General features: G+C 43.5%; 2 protein-coding genes across 3 annotated transcripts; one reads left to right on the top strand and one right to left on the bottom strand.

Moving 5' to 3' along the window:
- Window positions 1-12,055: 12,055 nt before the first annotated feature.
- Window positions 12,056-20,760, bottom strand: gss (glutathione synthetase). Its single transcript, XM_034537503.1, has 13 exons — window positions 20,598-20,760; window positions 18,665-18,797; window positions 17,391-17,536; window positions 17,191-17,266; window positions 16,865-17,004; window positions 16,268-16,384; window positions 15,611-15,691; window positions 15,415-15,492; window positions 15,230-15,299; window positions 13,810-14,004; window positions 13,625-13,706; window positions 13,319-13,508; window positions 12,056-12,472 (listed from the first exon to the last, which is right to left on the bottom strand). The coding sequence occupies exons 2-13, from the start codon at window positions 18,794-18,796 to the stop codon at window positions 12,349-12,351; spliced, it is 1,431 nt and encodes a 476-aa protein (XP_034393394.1). The 5' UTR covers window position 18,797; window positions 20,598-20,760; the 3' UTR covers window positions 12,056-12,348.
- A 14-nt stretch (window positions 20,761-20,774) lies between these two features.
- On the top strand, window positions 20,775-23,918 carry zgc:103759 (U8 snoRNA-decapping enzyme). Of its 2 annotated transcripts, none has more exons than XM_034537505.1 (5): window positions 20,775-20,992; window positions 21,526-21,657; window positions 22,231-22,271; window positions 23,242-23,491; window positions 23,598-23,918. In XM_034537505.1, the coding sequence occupies exons 2-5, from the start codon at window positions 21,526-21,528 to the stop codon at window positions 23,835-23,837; spliced, it is 663 nt and encodes a 220-aa protein (XP_034393396.1). In that variant the 5' UTR covers window positions 20,775-20,992; the 3' UTR covers window positions 23,838-23,918. The 2 variants fall into 2 exon arrangements, with proteins under 2 accessions (XP_034393396.1, XP_034393395.1); XM_034537504.1 differs by having other exon boundaries at window positions 20,775-20,979; window positions 23,598-23,916.
- The last annotated feature ends 1,120 nt before the right edge of the window (window positions 23,919-25,038 follow it).

Genomic DNA, 25,038 nt, shown 5'->3' with positions numbered 1-25,038 from the left:
TTAGCCCCTCCCTCCCACACTCGTTGCCTTCCCGTAAAGACGTTGCCTCACACACTTCCTCATTCCGGAAAAGCCAATAATGAACACGGATGGGGCAACGATCAAGCTCCGGCCTGCCGGTGCTACCTTTAATTTCAATTCAATTCAGTTTATTTTGTATAGCCCAATATCACAAATTACAAATTTGCCTCAGAGGGCTTTACAATCTGTACACATACAACATCTCTGTCCCAGGACCTCACATCGGATCAGGAAAAACTCCCCAAAAATAACCTTTGACAGGGAAAAAGGGGAAGAAACCTTCAGGACTTTAGGGGCTTTGACCCCCTACGGTGAGCGAGCGAGGACGAGACGCTGCATTTGTTGTCCGTCACTCGCTCTGCTTGAGATTCTGTGTTGTAAACAATGCAACAAGTGTGGAAGTGACACGGGAGGTTTAAGTGTCATAGTTCCTGTTTGGCCAAGTGGTGGAGGAAAAGGTCCAAAGAGGCCAGAGCATAATCTTCAGTTTGCTCTTTTCAACCAGACACAAACAATACAGTTCAAGTAGTTTTGGTGTGGTTGTGAAAACACAATGTGCAAGAAATAGTGTAACATATAAATGTATAAGAAAGAAATGCATTAGCACGACTGCAGGTGAAAATAATAAATACATAAAAAATAGCAAAAATGATTCTATTGTGAGCGAGTTAGCATGTGAAATATAATGTGCTTTTTAGAGAGCTAAAGTAAACGGGATGTCATGTGACATCAACAGCAGGAAGATAGCTTTTCTTTTGTTCAACAGCAGAAGTAGAACCACCTAATTTAAATAAGTGACTAATTACTAAGTCACAAAGCCAGGGGACTTTTTCCCTGCCTTTCCCATCATATTTGGTTCATTTGAAAATCTCGTATGTATATATTCAATATTATACTCATACACTGATGGCAGAGCGCTGTGTATTACATCTTTTTTTCAAACAAAAATGCTTTGTGCTGGTCAGGAAGTACATTGAAAAAAATTGAAAAAAAGGTTGAGAACCACTGGGTTAACACACTGGCCATTACCCTTCAACACAACCCTCTGCACACGGTCATACCCCCTAAACACATTCATAATCCTCAAATTTGAACAAATAATTTGCCGTGGTTTTTGGTTTTACCGGCTTCGTGTTTGTTACACTGACTCGACATATTGTACGCGCTCAACTATTTAATGAGCACTCCCGGTGATCGAGCTGCTTCATTGGCTCGTTTTCCAGCAACGAATAAAAGAACACAGTGAATTTCCCACTTTGGTCAGTGCCGGCGTCCCGGCTCCAGCCAGGCTGATAGTAACTGCTGAGTAGGGAGAGCCTGTCGGGAGCCGCTGACCATCAATTACATAAAGCTCCCCTGACTGCACTCCCTGAACTTTCCATTGGGCTGTTTGCTAATCAAGTCATTAATAGCGCAGGAAACTTGGGATTATTATTATTATGTCGTCTGCAGTTTATAGTAATGAAGAACTTCGAAAAGGTACAACAACAGGAACTGACCTTGGCTCTTCCTGCTGGCTGTTTGTGTTCTGCTTCCTCTGAGCCGAGTCAGGTGGACAACGCTGTGTGTGTGTGTGTGTGTGTGTGTGTGTGTGTGTGTGTGTGTGTGTGTGTGTGTGTGTTGGAATGTACATGGGAGTTTGTATGTGTCTCTGTCTTGACCGTTACTGGCTCCATTCACAGCAGCAGACAGGATGTTTTTATCACACGGCGGTGACAGAGCAGAAGCGGGTGATCATTAACTTAAAACCGTGCAAATAGGCTCAAATTAATTTCTACAAATATGAATGTCAAACACCAGTAACAGTGAGCAAAGACACACATGCAGCTCGTGCGGGGATAATGAGTCGGATTTCAAAGTGGTGTACTCAGACCGTTATCCTGATGGGAGGTTGAGCTGAACAGTATAACCAGCACTCAGTAGAGTCTGCTGGCACGCCGCTATCTAATCCGGCGGAGCACAAGCAGATTACGAAGGAAAAGCACTTGTTTTTCAGTGAATCAAACTCTTCCGTAATTATTTGCAAAAGCTTTCCACGCATCAGGGTCAAAGGCGAAAACCAGATAATGAACCAACAACCAGCATTTTGCAATGTGCTAACTAACACTTTGTATGTTTTCTTCCCTAAAACATGAACCAGAACTGACACGTGAGGTCGTCATCTTTTGCTTCACAGCCCACACAGAATGTGACCTAAGGTCAAGGTTTGAGAGAGAGTGTGTGTGTGTGTGTGTGTGTGTGTGCGTGAATAATGGTCCTTACAGGTCGACCACCATGCTAGCAACATGACGGCAATGCTAACGTGCTAATAATTAGCATGTCATTCTTGACCATATTCACCATCTTAGTTTGAGGTTGCTGATTTTTGACTATTAAATAAACACAAAGTGCAGCTGGGGCTGATGGGAATGTTCGTTTATGAGATGTATGGGGGCGCTAAGTCAAGGACAACTGGACTTATTTTAGGTTCTTGAATGTGTTTGGTCATAAACCAAAGTATTTTGGCCCCGATGGTGGTGAAAGCTGAAAAGTTCTGGCCTTTATCAAAGTTATTATCTGTACCAAATTCCATGGCAATCCATCCAACACTTTATCGAGGTATTTCACTATAAAAAACTAAACAAAAGGAAAGAAAAGTTGGAGGATCGACACAGTTGGTATCGGATTCATCCTCTGGAGATCATGACTGTCTGCACAATGGCAAACAATCCAGCGGGGGCTGAGATATTTCTGTCCGTACCAAAGTGGACTGAAGCGGCGGCCTCCCTGCAGCCACGCCCGCATGTCTGAAAACAAGTTTATTTCCGTGTCGGATTTCCTTTGTCGCATTCGTAATTTTGCCGTAAGATCCCTTTGTTTAGCGTTAGCTTTGAGACGGAGTCATCCTGCATGTTCCTGGACGGAAGCTAATAAAGATACGCTGATGTCTTTTGGAGCATTCGGGGAAGGAAAACCAACACCGATACCACAACAGGAAATTGACTGTTGTGGTCTCAGTGGAGGATGTTAAAAGCAGAGGCACAATGAGAGCCAAGGGGAACGTGTTTTTCGGCCACTGACAGTGGTGCTTTTACTTCCAGCTATTCTTGTTTATGGGATGTAGCGTATGTGGTGGGGAAAAACAATCTCTTGCATGTCCTTGTAAATCCAGAGGATACGTACACATACACACATCACAAGAAGCTGCTCTTGATGAACTTACACACCAATACACACACACATATCCAAATGTCTCCGTCGTCACTGCTCCCCAACCCTCGTCTCTGCGGAGCCGGAGCCGAGGGAGTGCAGGGTGACTCTGACCCATTTCCATCCTGCCGTAGCCCACTTCCTGACTCTCTTCCCGCGTCCTCTGCCTCTAATCCACACACTCTCACTCTCTACTTAGATTCACAAGAGAGAGAGAGAGAGAGAGAGGGAGAGAGAGAGAGGTCACTGGGTAAGTGCGTCAACGTCTTGCGTAACTGGCTTATTACACTGCCAATGTTTGACCTGGAGCTGGATTGTGAGCAGTTGGATTTGAAGAGAAAACACATGAGGGATTTGCTGCTTCCAGAGAATTGCTGCTGAACTGCCCGACACTGACCATGCAAATGTATTGAGATGTAAATTAAGGAGGAACTTAGTTCAGTTAGTTTTCACCACCACTATCCACACTGGCTGATGATTTGTATAATGCAAACTCATGGAGTCATGCAAACATATCAGTGTATTTTTACGAAGGGCCCCAGTGCACGCTATTATGATGGACCCTAGTAAACAGCTAGCAGTTGTGAAGCACACACACGCACACATTGCCTCGTCACTTGATCACATAGACTTGACATTGTATTATATCAAAATATATGTATATATGTAGTGAGTGAGGAGTCAGCAGGCGGTCAAAGGCCGTGTAAAACAGGCAATGAAATGGTATTTCGAGGAAGTCTGAGAGCTCCTTGAGCGCGTAGCCATAAATGGGCACCCAAAATATGATGCGGTTTGATTAGTTGTGGACAGACACAGAGATGCACAATCACTCACTGACGCACACACGACCGATCGGATGATCCTGCTGGCAAAGATGAAAATGTATTGGGAAAGATGTGCTGGGAACTCTACAATGGAATAAAGCTCATTTGGGTATTAAAAAGATATATATATATATATATATATATATATATATATATATATATATATATATATATATATATATATATATTTCCCCACATTTTGTGGGCCCGGAAAATATCCCATTCATTATTCTACACAAGTTTGAGACTTTTTTTGGTCATGTTCGCAAACATTGATTGAACCTTCCACGGCCATGGATATTACATATTGTCAGTCTTGATTTAGGTTAAAATGTGATGAGAGACACTCGAGCGGTTATTGGTTTGAACCCCGCATGATAAGCATGTGACTTCCCAAAGGAAAAAGATCGTATTTGACAAATGTAAACTAGGCTAATTGCCAAACTTCACATCCGTAACCTCACAGTCACCCTCTCCACGGGACGACAGCTTCAGGGAACAAAACACAGAGGTATTTGTCTTTGGCTGTTCTGGCAGAGTGTTTCCTGTGGGAGATGCTCTGGTGGCCGTCGCTGACAATGACCCCGGTCTCTGTTTGATGACCCGGGGGCCACTTACTGGATCCGACGTGTCAACTCTTGCAAGTCAGCACCAAAGATTTCTAATCGCGAAGGAGGAACAAAAACAGGAGGTGAACCCAAATAAGAGGAATGCTTTATTTCACATTGAATGGTGTCGTTTGATTGTGGATTGTACAGTATTAGACGTTATGTGACAGAGGTGTAAATGCCATGGGTGATCCCGATTGGCTAAAGGGCGTGGATTAAGTTTGAGTAACATGCAGCAAAAATAACGAAAGACTTTTATTGTGAACAATTTCCCGTAAAATGTGTTTATCGCCAAATTAGCAACGCTTTGTTCGCAACTATTCTTCAATAAAACCAGTTGACTAATACTGCAGGGGGAAAAGAGTGAGCAGCAAAACAACATAACGGGGACTTTTATTGTGAGCAATTTACAGAAAACTAAATGTTTTACAGCCGGTGCTTTGATCATAAAATATAATGCATATGTCATCAGTATCTGATCATGTAGGTCGCATTGAAGTGTAAAGTTACACATAGAAGGAATTTGGTGGTTCATACCAATAAACAGTGTAAAAATAATAAAATATGGTAAACAAACAAACAACGGTACATGGAAACAAGTATAATATTGAAGTGTCACGTGTATATTAATAGAGAAAATATGTGCAAGGCTGTGTGACAGTAAGAACGTGACCTGAGGTTGTGTAGGTCAGTAGGTCAGTGGGTCAGTTCGTGAGGTTTAAGGGGAACGAGGGCTCCGTGCCTTCTTCTCGCACTGTTGAATCTTACAATCTTGCCTTGGTTACCTTGGATGAACTCTGCAGAGCTGTGTTTTTAACTGTATGTGGGGGGGGGAAACATGCCTTTGGTTGTACTGCCACCCACTGCTTGGATTATGGAACTGCAAGCTGCTTCATTTTTGGATTAGAAAAAAAAAAGTGTAACTTGTACATGTGTCACATAAGTTACCTGTACATTACTTGAGTTATTATTATGTTATACATCTTTTCCACCACATTGAATAGCTATTCAAATATTGTATGCTTTACTCCACCCCAAATCTATTATCTTTATTCATTAAGTTGTTTATTATCTGACTGCTAGTTAGTGTTCGGATTCAGATTTGACATCAAACACAATGCATTGTCGAGGTTAAACCAGTGATTCTCATCCTTCGTAGCTTGTGAGCCTTCACAATAAAGCGGTGTCTACTCGGGGCCGCTGAAATCATGTTTCAGATGTCTGTGAGTTGTTAGCAGCTCCTATAAAGAGTCATTTCCTCTTAAGACTTCTCAGAAGGTTTTGTTTAAATATCTGTCTGAGGCTTAAAGGGGTCAAACTATTTCACCAAAAAGCAAAAAGTCCCAGAAATAAATACATTTGTGTTGCAGAATGTTGGATGTTTGGGTTTCTTCATTGGAAAGCACTGGATTAAACTACCTAACAGCATACTGTATAACGTAGTTAAAAGTAAGTACAACATTTAGATTGAGGAATTTATTACGGAAACGCTTGACATTAACACTATTTGCAAATTGTCTGCGGAACAATGCCGTTAAAGTCATAGAAACATCTTAAGGAAAGGTTGAACATCTTACTGCGTCGCTGATGTGTTAGTATGGGGAACTAAAAGTGTGTACACGAACACACGCTCACACGCACTGTAGCCTTGTTGACCTTTTATGAACTCTGGTGTGAGGCTCTGCTGCTGCGTTTACTGTATGTGGGAAAAAAGGCCTTTGGCTTTACTGCCACCCAGTGTTCGGCCAGTGGAACATTTTTTATTTAAATGAATGCAGCTTTAAAGTAACTCAAGACTATTGAACTCGTACCTGTCTGGTGTCGTGATGAGGCATATAGGCATATAGGCATATAGGCATATAGGCATAGCGGTAGCGTCCAGGTGGCCTGACTCGGACTGCGTGAGCTGCTACTGGCCATTTACGATTGACACTTTGCGGTCTTTTTGCTGGCATTTTCTTCAGCAATCGCCTTCAAATACTATAAATACTCTTGGAAAAGTGACTTTGATGAGGGAAAGCAGTAAAAACAGTCGGACAACGATCTTTACTTTGAAAGTATCTCTATATTTTCATCGTATCGTACTAATATGAGGAAGAGGTTCCCTCTATAACAGGAAAATCCCTGCTCAGAGAGAGAGCTTTGTCGTCTTCATAGCATCCATCCATCCATCCATCCATCCATCCATCCATCCATCCATCCATTATCAGCCCCTTTTTCGGGGTCGGGTCGCGGTGGCAGCAGGTTCAGCAGGCCGAAGCCAGCGTGCTGCCACTGTCCCGCTGACCGCTGGGATGAACCTCCAGGTGGTCCTCCGCCAGAGTGATGGTGGTCTCCAGCAACCTAGGGCGGTGACAGCGGACCCACGTCGACGTTATGGCCGGCAGCCAGCCCCCCCTAACTGCTCCAGGTTCTCAAGGTTTTTTATTTACTGTCTCCGACCACCTTACAGACGGTGACTCCAGTCTTGTCCCCGCCTTCGTCCATCCTGCCGCTTATATCAGGGAGACTCAATTATTTCCAGCTGAGGCCAATAAGGCCCCGCCACCACAGTCACATTGGGCTTTAATGGTAAACTTTTCGTATTAATAATTTTATTATTTTCACATGATTTTTTTGTTTACATTTGTTTTTAAATGCTTTAAATTGAAATATATTAGCTACATATTGAATAAGCTAAATTAACTGAGCAGATCATAATTATGTTTCTTGTGCATATGTCACATTTAGGTTTCTTGTCTTTTTAGGTTAACGTCCTGATGGGACGTATCTGTCACAACGATATTTATCTGATTTGTTTTATATCAGTTTGTTCAAGAAATGTGTTCACAGCAGGTTCAATATAATAAAGGAGATGTTATGTAACCATTATAATTCTTAAATGTGTGAATTTTATCTTGAGCAATGAAAAACAAGCTTTTTAAATGTAGCTACTTGTGTCAGATCTCTCACAACCGGGAGCAGACATCTTGGAAATGTTCTTATGGGAACACAACATCACATGACCTGTCACATGACCCACCAGGATGTTCATTAGGTGTCACTTAGGGACTTCATGAGTTAAAATAAAGCTAGGATAAAGCTGTATAAGGAACTTTCCAGAATATTTAAAGGACGTGTGTCACCGTGGGTCCTTTATGAGTTAAAATCGCCTACAATAATAAATTATCAGTTTTAAGGACTAAACTTGATCAAAACTCTGAAAATTCAGATAGAAATTCAGAATATACACCTGGTGCTGGTTCTAGAGGAACGTATGTAAAACATATATGTTTTTGTTGCCTTGAAGTAAAGCTTGAAACATCTACCGTTGTCACTGGAATTTATTCACACCCGGTGCACTATAACAAATGTAATTGGCTGTATTGTTTTCCAGGTTGGATGTGAAAGACTAAGAACAAGGCTTTCAAATGAGTTGTAGTTTAATTTAGTTTGGGGTTTATTAATAGGCTTGAGTCAAAGATGGCTGCTATATTTGCATGTCCCTTCTCTGAACTTCTAAACTGGGATTTTTGTTGGCTATCAACTGTAGAAATGTAAAGTCTTACAGGAATTTGCCAGAAATTGTGTTCTCAGAGCTGAACTGGCTCTCAGATTACTGAAACCGACAAAATACTTGAATATAGTAAATAATTATTTTGACCCTATTCAGCATTTTAAAAATGGCTACTCAACGCTCCTGGATTAGAAGCATTAATAATAACAATAATAATATAACATCACTACTGATGATGTGTTTCACATTTCTTTAATTTTGAAATTAGATTGAAATGTGGACAGGATGAACGTGGGGATCGAACCAACAACCCTGCGATTAGGGATTTTGCCCCTGGAGTCAGTGCAAGCCACTAAGTCTCCGTGCCGCTGTGAAGGAAATCATAGATGGGAATGTGTGAAGGTTTGTTGAAGTCGGCCGGGACTTGAGTCTACATTCTACTACTTCTTGGTCCAATTGGACTTTTTCTTTGGGCTTTGGATGGAAGCAGCCGGGGACTGATCTTTGTTCCCCAACACTGGAACTCACAGGGGAAGGGAGAGAGTGGGGAGAGCTCAAGAGTTGGGTCGAGGAGGGAGATTTGGGTGGGGCTGGGCGCCGACTGCAACGCGGGGCGAGCTTGAGGTGTGGACGGAGCTGGGCTCAGACTGGTTTGGATTCCTCGACACAGGAGCCTACTGGAGATGGTAGGGAGGGGGGCGACCTTGAACATCTCCTCGGGCTGAATGTTGGATTTCTTGAACAGCGGGAAGCGAGCGGGCCTCGCTCTGTACCCATTTTCAACCCTGAACTCCGGTGTGTCCTCAGAGGTGGATAACGGGGGCAAGGTGTTCCGCATTGATTGAAAATGCTTCAACATGAGCTTCCTGCATTTCTTTCTCTGCCGCTCGGCCTCCTCCTCCTCCTCCTCCTTCTCCTTCTCGTACTCCGCCTTTTCAGCCACGAGGATTTTCTGTGACGCCTTCAACTTCTCCTCTTGCGCTTTGTACTCCTCCAGCAATGCTTTGTGGCGCTGCAGCTCCTTCTCCAACTCCTCCGTCTCCGCCGCCATCTCCGCCATCTTCTTCTCGCCCAGCGCCCGCTCATCATCAGCGGAGGTCAAGCAGACATCCAAGGCCTTCCGGCTTTCCGCCAGCTGACACTTCACGCTCTTCAGCCGGTTACTCGCCACGCGATGCTGCTCCTTAACCGCGACCAGGTCGTCCATCATCACATTGGTCTCGCCAGCCTTTTGCCGGATTTTATTCTGCAGATCTTCAATCATTTTGCCCTCCAGATCCACTTTGGTCTCAGCGGTCTGCCAGTTTTGATGGTAGAGCTCTCTGTTAGCGACGGCTTCGGTGTTCTCTTCCTCCAACTCTGCGATCAGATTCTTGAGATTGATTATCTCCTGATCTTTGGAGTTATTAATATTCGTCAACTCGCTCTCCTTCTGTTCCAGTTTAGTTTTGACTTCACTGACATGAAGGAGGTCATTTTTCAGCAAGTTAATGATGTTTTGCTGACAACATGCCTGGTTTTTGTGACTGATTTGTTCCTCCACTATAACTTCCTCTAAGTTGTTTACCACGCCTTCTTGTTGCTGATGGACCTTTGAATACTCTTTATTGGTGTTTTTCAACGCGTTCACCTCCTTTTTCATGTCGCACACGGCTTTCCTGTGAATTTCACCGTCTTTTTTTTGTTTTTGAAGTTCAATCGTGAGTCTGTTCTTTTCAATCATCTGCTTTTCCATTTGTTGCTTGTAATTGCTGGCAACCTTTCTTTCCTTCTTCAACTCGCACTTGTGTGTCTTGCCGTGAAGCCCCATCTGTTTGTTTTTAAATTCTGCTTCTGCGATGGCAAAAGCCTTATACTCGCTCAGATCATGCACCTCCTTCTTCAAAGTCTTCACTCGCTCCTTCAGGTGTCTCTGCTCCTCGTTAGACTTTTCCACTTCCTTCTCTCCGTGTTCTCGCAACTCGTCCGCTTTGGCGCAGTTGACCTCCCACCTCCCGTTCTCCTTTCTTTGGAACCGAATTGCCTGTTCGAACGCCTTCTCGTTTCTGATCATCTGCTGCTCGAGCTGCTCTATCTTCCTGTTGGCGTTCCGAAGGTGTCGTTGAAGCCTGATGGCCAGTTTGTTTGTATTTTTCTCCTCTTTAACCAACATATAACGCCCATTGTCCATGGTCGTTCTTCTGACCAAATACATGAAAGACAGCTTTTGGGCCATCTCGTTGTTTTTGTCCGTCAGCAATTGTTCACGCTTCAGCAGGTGGTGCACCTGGGCCTTTAGTTCCACGCATCTGGCTCTGAAGTCGGGACTTTTCTGTGGCTTCATCATGACAAAAGTACAGAAACGTCAATGCCCAAGTCTGCTGCTTCCGAACTAACTACTAACTAGTGTGCAAAGTAAAAAAAAACACCCGTGTGTCTGAAATGGAATTGTGTCGCTAGGCAACAGCTCAGATCCATGTTGTACTTCCTGTCAGCTGACTCGCATACAGCCTTTATATTGTAACGTTGTGACATACAGATATTCCCAAGGGCTCGTTTAAAAAAGGCACAGTTTCTGAATACGGGCTTGTGTGTGTGTAGTTCTACATGGATTGAGCGTTTAAACAATTATTGTAGTTTTAAACCTTAAAACACAACACATTGGTGGATTAGAAAGTATTTATTGACACATTTTAACTGAGCCAGTCAAACAATTATTCCAGTCTAATCGCTGTCATTTCATCAGAAGGGAAGAGTCTTCGACAGCGGAACGCACCGGCAAACATGAAGACTGACATTTCCGTAGAGGTGTGAAAGGAGGAAAGAGGCACACATTGCCTTTTGTTTGTATTTTGGAGAGGAGACATTATTCCCCATTATATTATAAATCTACAATCTACAAAAGTTATTACTAGTCATTTGTTATTTAAGATATCCATAATGTAATTATGGTTATTACTATTAAAAAAATGGCACTTCAGATATTCACAATTGGCATTATGACTATTAAAAATGCATCTTCAGATATCTCCAATAAATTTTATTTCAAAAAGGTTCACTTAGTTTTGATATCTGAAATGGGAGTTTTGTTCCTAGTAAGACTATCATGAATGTAATTATTGAGATCTTAAAATATAAAGCCCAAAACACATAAATGGCAAAAGTTAGGTATTTTTATCAGCTTTTTATCGCTGCCTCTCCATCGATGTCCATCAGCAGCATATTTGTCTGAAGCTTTTGTGAATATATTCTGCTGCGATTGCAGTCTACCTTTTTAATTCTTGGACAATGTTATGTTTTTCTTGGAGGCTAAATTTAGCGCACTTGGCTCTGTGTTTGGTGTCAAAACGGCGACGTTGTGTTCTTCATCACCGACACTGCCTCACAACACAGAAGACTTACCGGTTTGTCTCCTTGAAGCACAAACATGTATCACTTTCCCATCTTTCCCATCTTCTTTAAATGGCCTTCCCTCTGCATCAATCTCTCTCTTCTTGGACAATTTGAGATTATTTGTCGATCTTGTTCAACTTAATCACTTGTCTTTAGTTAAACGCCGATGTAGAAACGCTGATAGTTTGGTAGGAAGCCGTTCATTCGCGGGTCACAAAATCGACAGGCATTGTGGGAGATGTAGTCGATACAGCAAGACAAGAAAAATAGCTCAAAAAATTTATTTCTCAGTCATAAATGTGGAGAGGAAATTAATTTACAGTAGAAAAAGAGAATAATTTGGCTAAATAGCAAAAATGTCGCAGAATTTGTATGCATGGTACAAATCTTTTACTGGTGTCTCGTCAAAAAGCACTCTGCTTGTTTTTTTTTTTACATCAAGTGATATAAACTATATAATAATAAAGGCAATCGGTTGATGGGGAACAGCAGAAAGTAAATCTCCCATTCACCCTCGTCTTCACCCTTCTACTTTTTGGTCAAGATCTGTGCATACAATATAAATGTAAGGGCAAACCTGATCAAAGTGAAGCAAATAAACTATTTACTTAACAATAAAAGAAAGATCCCATTTCCCTATTACATACAGTCAGAAATGTAACAGTATGTCGGGCTGCTGTCAATGCAAACTCTAAATAAAACAGTACATGAAAGAAAAGTCACCACGTCCCAAAAAGAATGACAGTGAGGATTAAAATTTAAAAATAATTTATATATATAATATCGTAAAACTGTCGTAAAAACCTTTTGGAACCACTGACCACACACACACACACACTTAGACGAGGAGAGGGTTGTCGAGCACGGCCACGCCCGCTGCCACGCCTCCGTCCGAGTGCTCAGAACTCTTGGTCCTCAGCAGATGGCCGGCGCACTCGTTCATCACCACGTCTTTACCGTGCCTGAGAGGAAACAACGAGAGGTGGCCCATCAGAAAGGGTTTTGAGTCGACTCTGCAGGATTGAAAGTGTACACTCTTGGGGTTGGTTATAAAAAAACTGCAACAGACGATTTCTTTTGGCCACTAGGGGGCAGCAGAAGGGAGCTTCAGTTTGACATAACAGAGACTAATTGCCCTTTATCTATGGTCTACAGTAAGAACGGAAGGACTGGATCTGAAAACTCCCATCTCATATTAATGGACTACTTTATTGCCTTTGTACAAGCCCTGTAAAAACACAAGGTAAGAATTACAATATATTAGAAAGGTTGAATATCCTGTAAACTATTTGATTTAGATATTTACTCAAATGAAAATATCTGAAGAAACCCTGTTTCTGAAGCACCTAGAAAACTAATTAGCCTTCTTTGTAGAATCAACATGTAAATAGTGCTTTTATCAGTCGACTATTTGTGACATTCACGTGATTGCACGCCACGCGTGACACAGAGGTGAACGACCAAGCGCCGCCACCACATGCGGACCCTCGGCGCACAACGGACTGGCCGTGATTGAGTCATGTCATGGCTCCAGAGCCTCCCTGCAGTTGTACACCAGAGTGTACGTTTGGAAAAATGTGCGTTTGGGGTGCAAAAAGGAAAACAATTAGGTCTTTTTTTTTGGCTGTGTGGTATCCGTGCTTTGTTTTAAAGTGCTAAAGGACAACAACAAAAAAACATAAATATATATATTGACTTGCAAATTAATTGCAAGAATACAAAAAGTACCAAAAAAAGTTTGCGATCCCATCTTTCCCAGGACACAAAAAGTGTCCCGTGTCAATGAAGTGGTGATCACACACACACACCTGACATATGTTCCAAACACTCCCAGCTCACTGAGACAGTTGCTGATTTTGAGAGGGCTGTCTCGTCTCAGCAGGTAGTTCTGTACTGCGGCGGGACGGATCTTGTCCATCAGAATGTAGGCCGCCCTGTCCGTGTTCCCGTTCGCTCCCTGCAGGACCCGGCAGATCTCCGATCCATAGATGTTGTTCCCTGGAAAGACGAGGGCGGGTGAGAAGCTGTTCGCATGCTGCCAACACAGCGGTGTCATTTCAAACTCCCCCGGTTCAAGTAATGGGGACCGATCTTTTTTTTTTTTTACACCGTACCTCCCCCTTCTCGCTGGGGCTTCAGGACGAACCGGTCCGGTGCTGCCAAAGCCATTGCTACCGTTTTGTCACCCTCTGGTCCCTAAAGACAACAACGACGAATGAAGTCATTCTCCCTCATGACAGAAAAGAAGCCAACAACATCCCGCCTCCCTGAACATGCGTGAATGAGTTCATTTTCTCACCACGTCTAGCGTGTAGAGGCCGGTGAACGTCGCTCTGATCTGCTCCACTACTCGAGGCTGGTCGGGGAAGAACCGCTCCAGGACTCCGGGTCTGGCGAGCACCTGCTGGACCTTCTTTGTTCCAGCCAGGTGAGTGCTGATATCTGGACACTTCACGGCCAGAGAGCGCTCCATCAGGAGACGAGCGTCCCAAGTCTACAATTAAAAAAAAACCCGAAATGTTTTACTCTCCTTACTGATCCACGCCGTGCACTTTGAGTGTACCACTGGACCTGCGATAGGAGGCCAGGTTCTACAACTCATTTCATTTCTACCTCACACACACACACACAACGTCCTTTTTGGAATCCAACGTATGTTGGTGCCATCGCAGGTAGAGGAGAGGGCTCCAGCAAAAATTAAGTCAGGGTCAAAAAAGTTTTACTTCAAAGTGACATCGTGCTGCCTCGGGCAATTCAGTATGTGCAAGTGCACATCGCTGTAAATCTTGTGATTGTTATGAGAAATGTGACCGCTGAACCAGCCGTCACAGCAACAGGCCCAAGGGAAGTTATCCGGCAGCAAAGACTGAGCTGCTGCAGCACCCCCCCCCCCCTAAATAGACTGGTCTGGGGAAGCGGACTCTACCATGTACCCCACAGCCAGAGGGGTGTCCACCTATACACTAAGGACAGAGGACTTGTCTCCCCTTCAATTAACTATGGACTTACCCACCCCTTTTATATCCTGCATTGTGAAGATGGATCGGGAGTGGCTCTTGACCCATAGAGCCCTCACCATGTTGTATGTCGTAATTTAAGTTCTAGCCAAATACATTTTTGTCGACTATAGCGCAATTATGTGGAACTTATTTATTTATTCTTATTTTGCACTTTGTCCTGATTTTATTCCCCATCTTAAATAAATAAATTTAAAATATAAATATATATATATATATCTATCTCACCAGGATGGGTGAATAAAATCCACATTTGTTCTACCTTTACCTGCTCTCCCAGTTCTATGTGTACCCTGCTCCTTCAATGCAATTATTGGCCCAAAGTGTGGCTACTTAAACAAAACTGGACACACACACACACACACACACACAGTACAACATGAAGCCACCACACTTGTCTGGATGCCTTAAGTGTGTTTGCTGTGTCTTGGTCAACATGTCCTGACTAATCAGAGCAGAGCATGGAGTAGTGTTCCTTCTGTAACTGGGGGGTGGAAGGAACATGTGACAAGGAAGTAGAGCATGAACACACAGTCACACTATAAGATTATGAAAGCTGCTATAAACACAAGGAAAAATACAAAAACAACACTTCAAGCAGTAGTTAACTACACTAAAGCATTGTATGTTATATTCAACTTCTGCCAATGTATCCCCGTAAAGAGTAAGTCAAACTAGTAATAAAGATTTAAAAGGGAGGACCTGTTCGGAGATGTAGTTCTGAGGCATGTAGCCATTCCTGAAGTACACCACTGCGACCTCGTGTCCATCACTGAAAAGAGAGTGATATGAATGCACAGTACAGTCCTAATTATATACAATAATGTATGAATAACACATCGTTTACTATTTATTCATTTAAACGGAACTGACAGAAACAGACTTACACGAATAGCTTCTTGTCCTGATCGAGGGACCCTGTTCTACTAACGTCGTCGAAGCGCTTTCTTATCGTGGGAATGTTCCTGAAACACGTTGACAAGAGCGTGCCGGTTACTGAAAAAGCACCGTGGAGCTACCTGAATCCACGTAGCCTGGAGCTGTCGGGGAACGGGTTCCTGCTTCGCGCTCACTCACACGTACCTCTTCCACAGCTCGCTCTCGACGCAGCGCTGATCAAAGATGTTCCTTTGGCTCTCCTCCACCAGGAACATGACGGCTGCTCTGTAATGACAAACGATTGTCCTCACTGCTTCCTGTACACATTGTTCTGGACATTTGGTTAGCCCCGAGTAGTCCACGAATCTCACTGGCATTTGTTTACTTTCTACCAATAGTGAACAGTACTGAATTTATAAATATATTGCCGTCTTAAATCAACTCAGAATCGATCCGATACCAGTGCGTTAAAAACAAAAGTTGATCAGGTGACAATTACCTCTGTAATATCTATTTCACAATGCTGTGAAAACTTCTCCTTCAAAGTTTCTCAGCAGAAACTACAGTTTACAAGATCACATTTTAACATATCGTGATAGTTGACCTTTGCCGATACGGTTTGGAGCTTGAACGCACCATCATGTAACTCAATGCAACCTCTGTCACTGTTAGCCGTTAGCTCCGGTATTTAGCCAATCAGGGCTGTGCTGCCAGCGAACGGTAAGTAGCTGGAGGATGCATCAGAGGCGTTCCTGATACTGGTATTGGAACAACTCTTGCACAGTGAGAGTAAAGTCAGGACATCCACACTGCAAGGACATGAAGTTTCCTAAGAGAGTCCAGTGTCTGGACTTCCTCTACCTCTCTGATCCATACAGCTCCCAGGCTTTGGCAACAGCCCGGGCCAGACCTTCGGCAGGGTTGTTGTCTAGGATCCGCTGGCTCTCCTCCAGCTTCCCAGCCACCTTAAGCACCTGTCTGTCGGGCAAGAGGAAGAATACTTATGGTAATGTAAATCACAGCTATTCCTTTCTTTATTTAACTGTCTGTCGGCTATTCCGTCATCTTATCTAAAGCATAGAACGTACAAAAAGCACATCCGGATTGAGCAGCACATCAATGGCAGCATGCAACACCAGTTTTGGCCTCTGGTTTATTTTACGTATCAGAATTTGAAGTGTAGTTAGCGTCTTTTGTTTGTTTATGCTGTTTGCTAGCTTGTTACTGGTGAGGGATGTCGTATGTGTACAGAGTGTAAAGCCCTCTGAGGCAAATGTGTCATTTGTGATTCTGGGCTAAACTAAATGAACTGAACCTCTCCCCCTTCAGTAGAGGAATGTGAACACGTTTTTTTCCACCACCAGCTATAAAGAAATATCTTATTGTCTTAATCACACTTAAAACTCACTCAATAAACAAAAGCACAGTCTATGTGAGATATGGTAATGACCGTCTTACCGGTGAACATCTGGCGTGCGTGATGCCAGACCTCCGAAACTGGCAGCGATGGTGTTGATTTCTATCTGCTTCAGAGACGACGACCCGTCCTCCTCCTGGTCCAGCATGTAGTCGGACCGATTGAGACCCAACGTGATGGACTGGAAGGAAGGCAAAGAGTCCCTGCTCAAACTACACAAACCACTAAAAGGCAACGACGAAGGCCCACTGGTGAACATTCAGCGCAGACTGCTCTGTGCGGGCTTACAACTTGAGCCATTTGGCCCGTCACAGTGTGCTCTCCGCCAGGGATTGACACAGGCCCGTTTTCTAAATGGCCGACATACCTGAGCCCTTCCTTCTTTCAGGATTTGTTGGTGGATCCTGAACAACCTCGCGGTGAAATCGTCAACTTCAATGGTGCTAAAAATAAAGAATGTATGTCACCCAAAAACCCACTTCACCAGAAACAGAAACAGAAACAGAAACAGAAACACACGCACACGCACACGCACACGCACACGCACACGCACACGCACGTCGCTACCTAGCCAGAGCCTCTTGCAGGAAGTCTGGATCCTGGCTGATCTTGTCCACCAGCGTGTTGTAGTGCGTTTGCACCGCCAGAGACTGGAGGAACACAGCCTTGGGCACAGGCGTGGGGAAGAGCGTGAACGGTGCGTACGTCACCAGCTGAAAATAGAAGACAAAAACAGAAGTTGTGAAGTGTGAGCGAAGAATACGGACACCAAATACCACTCATCAATGGACACAAGCAATGGAAGCAGCGTTGGCGTTTTAGAAATGAAAACAAGCACGTGGCCTAAAGATCCTTTTGGCCGCGATAAAGATCTGCCACAAATCCCGAGGGCCTGAGCCGGAGAAATTCCTGACATAACTTCCCATTGAACACGCCCGTTGTAACAGCAACGGCTTAACAGCCCGCTGGCTTGGAAGCATCAAGTGGCCCTGGAAATGCATGTTCATATATACTGGTTCTAGAAATAGATTTTTACTTTTTTAATTCAAGGTCTTACAAAGCCGACAGAAGTTTTTTAATGAGCAATGACCTCATACATAACTGCTCCAGTTGTGTATTTAAGAGTGCTATAAATTATTTGGCTGCATTATCAGCTAACTGGACAGTGCGTCTAACGCCCCTTGCTGGATATTGATAAAATAATCCATGCCAACGGCATGCTAGAAGTCATGTGAACAGAGTGGCGCTCTGATAACTATTGTGGTTGTACAAGTGAGTTTTTTTCCCTCCCATAAAAACCTATTATCGACGTATCTGATATCTGAATAACCGCTGCCAGTGGAATGCAGCTTCTTCACGATGGTTCTATTGGCTAATCTAATAGTTAGGCGTTAACAAATGATATCTACGGTGGCTGTGAATGATTTTCTAACCCTGACACAGGTCAGCTGCTCTCTGATTCACCTTCAGTGGGGGTTGAAAAGTAATCTGTGTTTTCAGATGAGGGACAAACCAATTAAAGATCATGTATATGCTCGTATCAGTGAACTTCTGTTTTTTTTTAACTCATATTACATGAAAGGTTTTTGCAAATGCACCGTAGACCCCAAGCTCTCAAACAAACAAGCAAAGTAAACGAGACACACCTCCACATGATTCAGGTGATTAGTTATAATTCTCTACTTCACTTATGGCAATCCACTGCCATCCAATTAAATTATGCAGATAAACTGGCAGATGCCAATGCCGGGCGCTGCTATTTTTTTATAACATTATGTTTAATATCACCATATTCTGTACAGGTCAACTCAAGAAAGGTCTCAATTTTTTACTCTTCCTACCTCCGACAAGTTGGAGGACTCTTGGGTCCTCATGAGGACGCCTTGCAGAAGGGCTGCATCTTTCGCCACATCCGCCAAGTCCTCGATCAGCACACCATCCATCATGATCTCGTCTGGTATCCCCTGGGCCATTCTGATTGGTGGACATGACATCGCAGCACATTAGGGACATACTTAGAAGTGCTGCTTGGCATGAGTCGGCGGATTTCAACACTCGCCACTCAGGGTGGGCATCGCACCAGGGTCCAACTCTGTGTTTGGAGTGTTGCTTGCGAGCTTACCCTTTTGTTTTAGATTACAGAATCTGTCAGTAAATTAACCTGTATACTACTATAGTTTAATATACGTGTTCAAAACTATATCGGCAATAGTACAACTACAACTGTAACTACAATAATAACAATATGCATATATATACATACACACACATATATATATATATGTATATATACACACATAGCTCAAAGAGCTTGAGTCTTTGTAGCAACACGCAGCTATATATATATATATATATATATATATATATATATATATATATATATATATATATATATATATATATACATACATACATACATATATACATATATACACACACACACATATATACACACACACACACACACATATATACACACACACACACACATATATATATATATATATATATATATACATATATATATATATATATACATATATATACATACACACATATATATACACACACACATATATATATATATACACATACATAAATACATATATATATATATATACATATATATATACACATACACATATATATATATATATATATACACACATATATATATACACATACACATATATATATATACATATATATACACATATACATACACATATACATATATATACATATGTAACGGAGTTAGAAATACACTCTGTTATTTCTTATTTTTAATGTATTATATCTTATTTTTGTTTATTATTCAACGATCCTGTTGAAGTGTGTGTTTGTGTGAATTTTATTTTGAAGAGTTAAATCTGTTTCCTGTGGAAATTGCGTTTCACCTCTTCTTTGCCTCCTAGGCTTCCGTAGTCCTGTCTTTCCTTCACAAAAGTTTTAATACTATTCGTGGTAAGTTGTGGAGGAAATGATGTCGCACTATTTTGTTATATTCTTTTAAAAATGTAACCGTTTGCTACACGCGGTAATGGTCGTTAGTACGATCATGGTGTTCAGCTGTTGTGTCATTATTTTAGACGGTAGAAGTTTATGTTTCATTTGTCGCCGTTTGTATGAGCTACATCCGGTCGCTCTGATGTATACTTTACCTTTTATAAATCCTGTTTTACGTGTCTAGGAAGCTGATGTGCAGCAAGACAGACCAGAAGGCAATGTGTGTGTTTTTATTGTCTTCTGCAGGTATGTGTTTTCTTTAGTTTAATGTAGTCCCGTCTTTCCTTCACAAAAGTTTTAATACTATTCGTGGAAGCTGATGTGCAGCAAGACAGACCAGAAGGCAATGTGTGTGTTTTTATTGTCTTCTGCAGAAATAAATACAAGAAAGATCAACTTCTGAGTCGACTTCTTCCATGCCCTGTTCACGTCCGTTACACATACATACATACATATATATACACACATACATACATATATACACATACATACATACATATATACATACACATACATATATACATATATACATACACATATACATACACACATATATATATATACATACATATATACACATATACATATATACACATACACATATATACATACACATATATACATATATACACATAAATATATAGCTGCGTGTTGCTACAAAGACTCGAGCTCCACGAGCCAGGAAGCGGAGTTACGGTCCAACACCCGGCACGCGGGCCGACACAGTCAACCATTTATCAGGTGTAGTCCTCGGCTAACGGTATCTACCTTCACGCGAGCAGCTGTCTCCAGTCCGTGTGTTCCGCTCGAAGGGTCTCGCGAGCTCAACGTGCACACGGTCCGTGTCCACCAGATAAAATCACCTTTCAAAGTGCACTGAGAAACTTAGCCACCTGTAATGTTGACCCAAATCTGTACCATCACCCCCGCTACGTATTTGTCAGGAAGCGAGCCTCCTATTGGCCAGTCGGACTTTGCTCAGCCAATCCGTGCGCATAACGTCACAGAACAAACCAACATGGTAGACGTCCGGTCCGCCCCCTGAAACTGAAAGTGGTGGGCTCAAAATGATGAATGAGGAAGCATTATTTTGGACTCACGTTCACCTGCGAAGAGACAAGGAAGCCGACAAGAGCCGTTTAAGTGTCAGGTAACGTGCTGAGGTGGTAAAGATAAATAATATAACATCGGGGTTGTTCTAAACTGTAGACATCGTAAACAAAAACACAGAAATACCCGTGAAAAATGATATGAGTAAATATATATGCTACCTGTCAAATGTTTACAAGAACTGTACACGCTCCAAACGAGTGTAGAATATATACGTACATATATGAACATGTATGAAGTAAATACATAAATTATTGTAAAAAGATTGATGCAATAGGCTAATATACTGCAAAAACAAGGAAAAGAGTTCCGTCCGGGGCAGGGATTCCCTCAGTTGTCAGCCACGCCAGCAGAGGGAGCTGTGGCTTTATTAAAGTCATGCTTCAGCCTTCCATAAGCTGTTATGCACACAGGCCCACAGTCAGGTCTGTTAACTCAGCATATGAGGGGGGGAATAAACAAAGAGATGAAGTGTCTCTAACCGGATGTCACATGAGCAGCACATGACACAGGGGGGCAGAGTGATCAGCAGGCACTGAACTTTGACTGTGGAACTTTGCACTGTTGTGTGTCCGCGTGCTCGTAGATGGCGAGCGGACAGCTGTCGAGGGCCGAGGCGTTGGCGTGCCCGGGCTGCAGGCACGCGTGCCATGTGATGCTCTACTGTGACACGGAAACTCAGCTGTTTGGGATCCACCCCATCCGGCATATCATACTGGTGAGGAAGAGTCTGTGGCCCAGTGCGAATGTCCCCCCTGAACCCTCATGTGTGTGTATGTATGTATGTATGTATGTATGTATATATATATATATATATATATATATATATATATATATATATATATATATATATATATATATATTTATATATATATATATATATATATATATACACACATCACAGATTTATTCATCAAACATTTTGTTTTGTTTTTTAAACTGTTTTGATCAAAACGAGTAAATAGATTATTTGAAATGACGTCTCATCTTGTGAGGAAAGAGCCTGGAAGACGTTCAAATCAGGGAATAAAAAGTATAAAATAAGTACCCACAATTGTACACAATATTTATTTATGTTGACGTTGTCTTGTGTACACTAATTATAGCCCTCACGGCCTCTCACACTCAACCATTTATCAGGTGACGTCAGTAAGACCCTAAGGGTTCAGGGTTTGAGAGCTTAGGGGGGACATTGGGATTGTGTGTGTCGTGTACGTGTGCTTGTCGTGTGTACTGTATGTGTGTGTGTGTGTGTGTGTGTGTGTGTAACAGCCTCTGTCACTTCCCACAGATGCAGATGCGCTTTGACGGTCTGCTGGGTTTCCCTGGAGGGTGAGTCTTTCCCGCTGTCGCTTTTTACATTTTTTTAAAATGATTTTGTTCTTTTTATGAGCACAGTTACAATTCAAGCGGGTTTCTTAGTCTCTTCCTTTCTTCTCAGATGAGCCCCGTCAAAAAGATCTAAACCTGCGCAGCGCAGATCAAACATTCACCCATTGCACTCGAACAACAAGGGGGAAGTGAACGTATGAGAAAATACGCTCGACAGGTTCTTCTGTAAGATGCCTTTATCGTGCTATTAAAGAATACACTCAAAAATAACCGTAACCAGACACGTACTGCTTTATTAGTATGCAGCTCCATATGAATCACTTGTGTCTTTTGTGTCTGCGATTTACAGTAGTCGCTGCCAGAAATTTGCCAACGCGGGAAAATTATGTAATGTGGCGAGAAGAGAAACAACGTCTGAAAAAAAACATGACATATGCAAAAAGAATAGTCAGAAGCAGCACACTGGTTCCCCTCCAGGATCAAAGCCATCACATTTTATATACTCACATTCCCATCAGCCTCAGCTGCACTGTGGTAACAGAGCAACACAGGGATGGGGTACCCATGATGTTCATTTAGTAAATGGATTACAGACTTCGCCATCTTGTTCTTTTGCAACTAATGAACGAAAGTTACCACATTTGGAAAGCGGAGGAGTGACATAGAGACGCCGTATACGTTGGCAGCAACCTGTCAATCACAGTAGCCCCACCCTAAAGCATACCCTGCTTTATGGTCTGTTTGACTCTAAATGGACCATAATGTACTAAACTAGAGATTGAGTCCATAAACTCATGTTTACAATGTTTACTGAGGGAATAAATCATGAGAGAAGTTGATGCACACCTCAGCCTACTCGTCGTGGGTTTTCAAATTGAAGGAGCTTTTGAATCAGCTTGAGGAGTCTCTGATTGTTTGTCAACTCTCATCTCTGGACCTGACCTTTGACCCCTGGACTCCCACGCCTCAGGTTCGTCGACCCGTCGGAGGAGTCCCTGGAGGCGGGGCTCAGCAGGGAACTGTCGGAGGAGCTGGGTGTGGCCCTTCCTATACTGGAGGAAGATCACTTGGACTCCTGCTACGGCCCTCCTTCATCCCCTTCCTCCTCTTCCTCCTCTTCCCGTCTCATCACCCACTTCTACGCGAAGAAGATGGAGGAGGAGCAGATTAGGGCGGTGGAGAGAGCTGCTGTGACCACGGCAACGGATCACGGACAGGAGGTAGTGTGCGCACTAGAATGACCGTTTGCAGCCATTAACCTGATCTCATGTTCCTCACCACCTGTTGTCCACCCCCGCCCCCCCCCCCCCCCCCCCCCCCCCCCAGGTCCTCGGGATGGTCCGAGTCCCTCTCTACACCATGGAAGGTGGGAAAGGCCTCGCGCCGTTCCTGTCGCACTCGTTCGCCGGCAGCGCCCGCTCCCAGCTGGCCGACTCCCTGCTGCGCCTCCACCTGGTCGCCCCGGAGGAGCTGCGCGACGCCTCCGCGCGCGCTCTGCAGATACGGGCGCGCGGCGCAGACGAGCTGCGGGCCGCTATGTTGGAGGCCAAGAGGAAGCCGCTTTGAAACGCCACCTGCACGTGCACCAGACACATCACAGCAATCTTTGCTCCACCATTAATGCAAATAAAACTCTCTGTGACTTCACATAATTTGAACTCCCGTGGCTGATTCGTGCGAGGTGAAAGCAACCGTCTCAACACTCCTTCTTTAATTGCGTTTTGATCATCCCAGTAGGGATTTCGAAATGTTGCAAATGCAAAATGGCAGGCAACAATAAAGAAGCGGAGCCATATGAGACCTTGTACGGTAATGTTCATACCCCTCGTGGTCGTCCACAGTGACCAAGATCAGAAGAGGCCGCCTCTGTGCCGCTCGGTTCCATTTCTGAAGCTGTATTGGCGGCGGCGGCGCCCCCGTACTATCCTATTAGTTCCGTCCGTGACATGGTTTACGGCCTGCGGACGAAGATTTCCGTTTTAAGTGCACCCTGGGTGCACGTGTACGCGCCTGCACCAGATGTTCCTAACCTCGTTCCAGGGCAATATCGCCCGGTAGAGAGCAGAGACACGACGCTGCCTAACGTTCAGCAGACATACTGTTAGTGCACCATGTACAAGCTTTAGCTTCAACCCTCATGTGTTGCATGGAATAAATGCACTAAATAAATGACACTTGCATTCACAGTGACGAATCAGATAAACGGGATGCAGAATGCACCTAATATCCAGCTTGTTATTATATAATAGCTTTATTATCGACTTAACAGGGACACGTACATCCGTTAGTTATCTCGGCAACAGCAGGCGTTGATAGAATGAGGAGGTGGGACTCAGTCGAGAAGGAGTGAAGGGAACGAGCGTCTCCCCATCAGAGTCTGTGTGTCTTCACAGCTGTCAAAAGGTAAAGGAGGCACCACATCCGGCTCAACAGACAGGAAGCCGATAGGAGACGGGGTATTGGTGAAATACACTTCCTTTGTTGTGCTTCAATTGCCCGTCTGTGGGTTGTGTTGCGCGTGCACCCGCGGCAACGGTTGCACCTCGCAGGATGCTGTGATGTGATGGCGAAGATTACAAGGTCATCAGAAAAAAACATTGCGGGAGGGAGGGAGGGATGGATGGAAGGCCGTAGTGAGGGAGGGAGGATGGGAGGGGGGAGAGCAGTAGCGAGGGATGCTGAGGGAGAAAAGGCGGTGTATTCATAGCAGCAGCGGTATTTATAGCCGCCCGAGGAGAGAGGAGAGCAGAGGGGGCGTGGCTTGGGC

This window comes from Cyclopterus lumpus, chromosome 7 (genome assembly GCF_009769545.1).
Source record: "Cyclopterus lumpus isolate fCycLum1 chromosome 7, fCycLum1.pri, whole genome shotgun sequence".
Lineage (NCBI taxonomy): Eukaryota > Metazoa > Chordata > Actinopteri > Perciformes > Cyclopteridae > Cyclopterus > Cyclopterus lumpus.
The sequence above is the reverse complement of the archived record's forward strand: the minus strand, read 5'-3'. Positions and strand labels throughout refer to the sequence as shown.

What these genes read in the sequence shown, in the direction of transcription:
- gss (XM_034537503.1), bottom strand. Translation starts at nt 18,796, where the DNA reads ATGGCCCAGGGGATACCAGACGAGATCATGATGGATGGTGTGCTGATC. An exon ending in TGAAAGAAGGAAGGGCTCAG is followed by an intron (nt 17,005 to 17,190) that starts GTATGTCGGCCA and finishes CCTTCCTTCCAG; the next exon opens with TCCATCACGTTGGGTCTCAA. An exon ending in GCCCCAGCGAGAAGGGGGAG is followed by an intron (nt 13,509 to 13,624) that starts GTACGGTGTAAA and finishes TCGTCTTTCCAG; the next exon opens with GGAACAACATCTATGGATCG.
- zgc:103759 (XM_034537505.1), top strand. Translation starts at nt 21,526, where the DNA reads ATGGCGAGCGGACAGCTGTCGAGGGCCGAGGCGTTGGCGTGCCCGGGC. An exon ending in CTGCTGGGTTTCCCTGGAGG is followed by an intron (nt 22,272 to 23,241) that starts GTGAGTCTTTCC and finishes CCCACGCCTCAG; the next exon opens with GTTCGTCGACCCGTCGGAGG. An exon ending in CAACGGATCACGGACAGGAG is followed by an intron (nt 23,492 to 23,597) that starts GTAGTGTGCGCA and finishes CCCCCCCCCCAG; the next exon opens with GTCCTCGGGATGGTCCGAGT.